The following is a 7,746-nucleotide window of genomic DNA, read 5'->3' on the forward strand; positions in this document are numbered from 1 at the left end:
TTTTTCTTTTTATCATCGGGCTTGATGCTATATGATGTTCTGGAAGTTTCCGTCACTGTTAAGATCGGCGAATGACGAAAATAATTTGCACATTTCCTTTTTTAATCGGTTATCAAAACTTATTTCTTTTATATCATTTAAATCAAGTTTTCACTGAAAAATTCAGTGATTAAATGAATAAACGATTGCTTGTTGTCAGATTCATTAATAATTGCCCACTGTGGGACATAGAGACCGGTCCTTCGGATGAGACCGTATAAACCGAGGTCCCTATTGCCGTAAGTGCCGAGTATAGGACAAAATTTGCAGCTCTCCACCGGCAAATGGTGGCGTCTTCATATGAGTGAAATATTCTCGAGAGGGACGTTAAACAACATGCAAACAAACATTAATAATTGCCAGTAATTTCGATCCGCCTACCGGAACCGCCACCGTACTCACGTTTTTGCTATTTCATGGCTGTTTATAGAAAATGAAAGTAGACTTAATTTAATGTACGACACTTACTATGTGAGCGATATCTGAATAGAGTGTATATACGGACATCATCTTGTATCTAGTGTATACATTGAGGAGTTAACAAGAAGTCTGGTGCACCCGTTTCGGAGTTTTTAATGCAAAATTTATTAATCTATAAATATAGATTATCTAAATTTGTAAATTAAATAGTATGCAAATCTCCGATATATGTGCAACTGATATGTTGGATAAGAATTTCCTTTCTTGAAAACTGTAGGATTTTTTCGGACGAATGTGGCACCCTATATGCAATATTCTGCCAAAAAAGACGAAGTTTAACAGCTAATATTTTTCTCATGAATTATGAAAATCAAAATCCAACTTATATGCACATCTCTAATATATGTATAATTGATCTGAAAAATAAAAAAGTTCCTATCTTCAAAACTTAAGGAGTTATCGGATCCAATTTTGGCAGCCTCCCACCAGTCAGTCCGCTATTTTCAACATTACACTTACCGCATGTTTCCTATGGAAAACCCGGATTAAAACGAACAGTAATCGTGCTCAAAAATACATTGAAACATTATACATTTATTGAATTTGTTCGAGGGCAACATGTGTTTTGTCGGACCTGAGGCCGACAGACAGAGGACAAACATTTTGGTTCGAAGGGTCAACAAAACGAATTTTGCTGAACCGCATTTTGCCGAGGTTACAGTCGACAAATGCTTTGTTGTACCTTTCATTTATTTATTTATTTTGACGTACATGTGTCTTGTGCTGGCTTTCATGTTAAATTTCCTTTAACAATATTAGAGTTAAACTCGGTCAATTCCGTCACTGTCGAACATCAATGAACGCAAATAAGATTTAGCTGACGTATAGCGGTCCAATATCTCATCGAAAGGTCCAATATCTCGCTCTGCAGTTAAAGGTGGCTTTTTTGGACCGCTAAGTAAAGCATTTGAAATGTTATATTTTTTTGAAGGTATAACAATACGAATTGTGACGAGGTGGCACACTATAGGTGGGATCATGTGCTATTGGGAGAAATCAACCCCTGTTGACCGGTCACACCTGCCGTTTGCTCTTTATTATGATCGGGTCAACGGAGAAATCCGTATTCAATTCAGTCTGAATATTATGGCCGTACTTTTTGTATGAAAGACGTCAGTAAACATTCAAACGGGAAGGATTTTGTTTAAAAAAAAACAACATTTCTTTAAAAATCAATTTCAATTAACAAAAAATACATCTCTAACAAATTTTAAAAAATCATCATATCCATAATAAAAATCATGCTAAGCATTTGCAAAGAAAAAAAAACAAGGTATAAAAATCCAATAGAAATTTCAACATACAATTTGATGAAAACGTATAAAATTTAAAGCAATGAAACTAACGAACAGAAATAAATACAAGATGTATTTAACGCAGTATAACTCCTACACACCTTATTTTTACAACTAGACCTGAAAATAAATCGTATTCTAAAAAGTCATTCATTTTCAAACAGTTGCATAAAACTATTAAAAAATAAATTATAAAATCAGATTTAGGACAAACAGAATAATTAGAAGAAAAAAAAAACAATCATGTTACGCTTGAAGTGAATATATAACATTAAGAAACACTTGTCATGTTAAGTGGCATGTAAATCCACTAAATTTCAATCACTTATTTTTGTTTGTTTGTTAAAAAACTACGTTGACAGAATATTACATGAAAAGTTGTAGACACTACCGGATCCAGAAATGGGGCGGTGGTACAGGTTTGGGTGCATTTAAGACTTTTAATTTGTAGTGCTTTCCAAAGTTTTGAGTCATGATATATAACTGGCATCGAGCATTTGAACTAGTACGCTATTCATTTTAAATTATATTGCAAATACACTAAAATGAGAGAAATTATTAGAAAACACAATTTTACAAACTAATGAAAGTGAAATGCTAGCACATGCCTATGTCATATTTGAATATAAAGTTTCTACAAGTCTTTGTATAGCACTATAGACTCTAAAAGTCGATTACTTTACACAACAAGAACGTGAACAAGACTGTTCGCTGAAGTCCTGGTCGAACCCCATAGGGACCTCTGTCGATTTACCTGTGTCGTCATCATACTTCCGACATGAAGAAAAAGGCGGGGAATAAAGGTGTAAAGTAACAGCACCATCCACGTGACTTTTGTTCCCAACTCGATGAAGACCGTCTGCATCTAAATTCATTACATACAGAGAGGTATATTAGTTTTACAAACATGAATAAAAGGACGAACTAACAAATAAGAACAAGTTGAGGGCAGGGTTTAGTAGGAGTTGAAGACATAGAATTATATTTCTGTACTTTTTTACCCCCTTTTTGTTTGCTTGTTTTTTTTTCTTTTTCTTTTTGTTTCTTTTTTTTTTTGTTCGGGTTACTTTTTTAAGTTTTATGTAACCTGGTGATATAAATTGCATCGTTTATAGAATGTCTGTCAGTTATGTCATTTCACATTTCGTGAAGTATAATTGTATACATACCAGTGATATGAGCCACATCGTTTAATTTGTATAGTCTGTCCTCTATCTTCCCCATTTTACAATCAGAACAGCTGTTGCATGACATCATTTCCGGATTCTTATACAACTCCTCGAATACTTCTCCCTTTAAGGTCTTCATGAAGCAGTGGGAGTTAGGGTGATTATGTATAGGGCTTTCCTGACTGGTATTCCAACACAATATCATCAGATTATAATGCCCATTTCCTTTGTCCAACAAGGTCCGAGTATATCTGCACAAAAATAAAACTGGCCTTATTTAAAACGCGGGAACAGTATCGAAGAATTTTAATAACGACACCTTAAAATACTATCGCACAAGCAAGATCATTATTCTACTTTGTTCAAATATTAAAGCAAAGACATATGCATTTCTTAACAGGTCATTCAATCTTTAACCTATAAAACAATTTGATATCAAATTTTACATCAGTAATTTCACGATATGAAACGTTATAATGTTGGAACTTGTACAATTAAAATAGCTGGGTAAACTGTCCCTGACGGCCCTATATAACTGTCTAAACAAAGTGGTCAATTTAAAACTTGTCACAAGACATATACATAAGAAAACTTACACATAATGTTAAATTATACCCTACAAAACTTTCTGTATAATGTAATGAGATAGGTTCAAGACTATATTTTAATGGCATGTTCATAAACTTTTTATCTTAAATTTATAACTACGAATTAGGGGGAAGGGGATATTTACGAGGGTTGTCCAAAAAGTTCGTGGACAATGGCGTTTTTGTCAAAATGAATGGTTGAAGATATACTTATTGTATACCAAAATATTAGTTATGAAAATCCAAATCAGAATAAATTAGTTTTTATTGTTTAAACTTAATATTTTTGTAAAAATCGCGGTCATTATAGGTTCGCCGATAGTGTGCACGGACCAGTGTTAAAATGCCATCAACTTTTAAATAAAGTGTTCTGATTAAAATGATTATTTTCTTTATAAAACGAGTCGAACCTTAATAAAAATTAAATGTATCGCAAATAAAGCGGCTATCGTCATTTTCTGATATCTAAAGTATCGCTTACGAAATAAACAGTGAGAATATTCAGCGAAAACCGCAAGAAGTATGTTTCAAAAATTGAAAGAAAAAGCGACGTCGGCCATCAGAACGGAACAGCGTCCAATCATACAATTATGTTTCATTATGGATGAAACGAAATCAGACGCAAAATATTAATTCAAACAACTTGATATTATTAGAATATATTTAGTTCATTGATGTAATTGGTGTACACGATTTTTCAACGGTGTGTAAAATTTCGAAGACACTACAGGAAGTGGAAAACCACTGTTATTTGATGAAAATAGGATACCCTATTCATGACGTTGTTATAAATCTAGCCCCGTTGGACTGGGCTGAGCAGCTTATGTATACGAAGTGTTTATATTGATGGCGCTCGTAAATTATCGTGCATCGTTTTGAATTTTAAAAAATTAAATTAATTATGGTCTATACATAAATATTTTTGCACACATTTGGCAGTGTGGCATAATAAAGAAAATTAGCGTGTGTCCATGAACATGTGATAAAAATTCAAAGTCCATATTTTTGACGTTATCATGAAATATGCGTTACGTCAGACTGGGTCGTGCGGCTTGCATATACAAAGTATTTACACCTATAATGTTCATAAATAATGTGCATTGTTTTAATTTTAAATATATTTACTAAATCATGGTCTATATTAAGATATTATCGTACACGTTTGCCATTGCGAACTTTATTAAGAAATTTAAGGACATACGCAACGTACCTTACCTACTGATAATTTTTCAAGATATTCTTAATTTAATATAATACTGTCATCAGATGTTCGTAGACAAAAAATCAGCCTGCATTACCAGGGGTTTTGAAAAGATATCAATTGATGAAAATTCTTGTATAATTCAAAGAAAAATATACAAAAATTACTAAACATATATTCTAGATGTTTTGTTTATCCAAACTTGTTTCAGAAGAAGTGTACAACAGCATATATAGACATTAAAATGTAGCACACAGTTCCTTTAAGTATTGGAACTCTTCAACTCCAGGGAAAAAGACAATAAAGTTCAAACTACGTTGCGTATGTCCTTAAGCATTTGTCCACGAACTTTTTGGACAACCCTCGTATACATCTTTGAACTTGTGTGTATTGAATTTATCTGTAATATTTAAGAAAAGTGGAAATTCTGTCAAGTAATAAAAATATAAAAAGTATACTCTAGAAATAGAAACATAACAAAGCAAACCCAAGACTGCAGTGTTTTCTGCTTGTGTTCAGTGATGTGTCAGTGAGAGCAAACCAAATTAACATAAGAAAAGAGGTTAAGCTAGTGTGTGCAAATACAGGTGCTCGAAGCAATTGAAAATTTTGATGTTACATTAAATTCAAAAATAAATAGCCTAAAAAGGGCAATGTAAAATTGTAAAAGCATAACGCTACGTAGTTGTGGCCCCTTTAATTATTTATTTAACAAGAAACCACATAGTTGTAAATGAAGAACAGATTCATTACATACTTTTTATCACTCCAGGTTTCCTTTCCCTCCCAGTCTTTTGGACAGCTTTTGTAGCGACACATAAGCTCTTTCACCATTTCTACGGACTCCTCGCTTAATCCACTCACCAACTCCCTTCTCAGATCAGATTGCAGAGCTTTCAGGTCGTATTTCTCCATTATTTGTGTATCTTTACTAAAGTGGTAGAATTAATGGTCTACAATGAAATCCGTGCGCAAAAGTTGTGATTTTTTTTTACAGGATCAAACCACTCTTATATCCTACAAACGCAGGACAGTTTGCCTTACTTGCCTTTAAAAATATTCTGTTCTTGGAAATTCGTGGTCTGATGGCAGTCATTTCTGTTCTCGGTTTCGGTGATACAGGATTTTCCCAACTAAGATCTTAGTTGTGAATAGTGATAAACGCCAAAAAAATATAATTGTTATGACATGACACCTAAACTTAAAATACCTGATAACAATAATACAAATAATGTGTATTCGTGCATTTAATTTTACGAAGAATAGCAGAAATGCGAGATGAAGTTAAATATGTCTAATATTTGTATACCTCAGCAACAAGAAATGTCCTTGAAGACACTTGCAATAGATATTGTCTTACATTTCAAAATCGTTCATAATATAATCCAAATATCGGTTCTTTTTTTTTTAAATATTGATTAATTAGTCTCATTAAAAACAACCAGAAAACGACACATTGGAAAGACAATACATGAAAAATAAAATTTCGAAATAGCAGCATGAAATAAAATTTAGGCGTGTTATATATTTGAATATAGAGTATATATTTGTCAACTAATTGCTTGACCGAGAATTAATTTAACCGATATTTCATATGTATAATTGATTTTATGAAGAGTAAGGATTGTAATATTAGTGGTCATGCCTCGTCAAATTTATCAGATAAATATATTCAATGGACCTTGCATGTAATTTAAAGTTAATATAAAGGATGTGTTTACAACCCTGCCGTGCACTTAACGCAGTTTCATTGAACAGAAACAGTTTTATATAAAGCTTAAGTTTTTGTGACGTGTATTTTTTATACAAACGCACTGTGTACAGAACACGAAAGTACTTTCGTTTTCGGTGTATTTTTTATGAACTGACAGTAACAAGGTGAACATTCCTCAGTGATAGAAACTTGGGTTAATATAACGATTGTTCAATGTAAATACTTCGGTCGATTGTGACATGCAATTTAAATAAAATGAACAGAAGGTCTTCCATCTTTATTTCAAACCTATAATAAACTGGATTTTATCTGTAGCTCATTGACGTTTTTTTTCTTACAGACGTGTTAACTATTTCACCGTGCACTTCATGCACTCGGAAAGCGGAGGCGCTAAATGACATTATACACTAACATGTTGTAGGTATTGCGGTCAATTCCGTTACATTCCACAAGTTTATATTTAGGAAACAGTTATGAAGCTGAGGAAAATATGATGTATATGTTTATATAGTTTGAAAACAAAACATTACGTACTTTCGTTGTTAACATCAAAAGAGGGTTAAAACAAGGATTCTTTAATGTAAATACAAGGCGTGATTGTAAAACGTGATATTTACCGGGGCATTCCCGATGTAATGAAACACAAAACTCACAAAATACATAAAATTTAAGATATAATGTGATGTATACATATTATGCATTGAAATGTTTAAAAATTACAAGTTTTTTAACTTTGTCTCAAGCCTTTCCTTCAAAAAAGTTAAGAATTGGAAAAAGTATAACCCACTGACATTTTTCTTTCAGGAGGAAAGCCACACCAAAATTTTATTTCATAGATATTTAAGACATCACTGTTAAGTTACATGTATGGTTACATGTACAGCCTTGAAAGGCCGATACGTGTATTACCTCTTAATAATTTTATACGAATTGTTTTCCAATTTTTCATAGAAAACAGAAATTGTTATATTTGCAAACAAGATTGTAAAGAGTTAAATATTTGCTGTTAATTAATGCATAATATGAATATCTAATAAAATATGTAACGAAAAGCCAGGTCGACATTTTAATTTTTTTTTACTAAAATATGAAAATAAAACACATTATTTGTGAATATCTTCAAAACCTATGGATAACATATCCAAAAAGTCACAAGTACAAAGGATATGTTAGACAACCATATTTTAAAAAAAATTGAAATGAAAATGCGAAATTTTAGAGAAATATTTTTTTTAAATATTGGGCAATCCCGATCTAAATT

At 32.2% G+C, this 7,746-nt stretch overlaps 1 protein-coding gene across 1 annotated transcript; it reads right to left on the reverse strand.

The window, feature by feature from the left end:
- Positions 1-2,488: 2,488 nt before the first annotated feature.
- LOC133175148 (cysteine dioxygenase-like) lies at positions 2,489-5,686 on the reverse strand. The gene is made up of 3 exons (XM_061310269.1): positions 5,529-5,686; positions 2,984-3,234; positions 2,489-2,679 (listed from the first exon to the last, which is right to left on the reverse strand). Exons 1-3 carry the CDS (start codon positions 5,684-5,686, stop codon positions 2,489-2,491), a joined length of 600 nt encoding a protein of 199 aa, XP_061166253.1.
- Positions 5,687-7,746: the final 2,060 nt, after the last annotated feature.

Source organism: Saccostrea echinata, unplaced genomic scaffold (assembly GCF_033153115.1).
Source record: "Saccostrea echinata isolate AGI-Se365-2 ecotype Australia unplaced genomic scaffold, CSIRO_AGI_Sech_v1 ptg000061l, whole genome shotgun sequence".
NCBI classification, from domain to species: domain Eukaryota; kingdom Metazoa; phylum Mollusca; class Bivalvia; order Ostreida; family Ostreidae; genus Saccostrea; species Saccostrea echinata.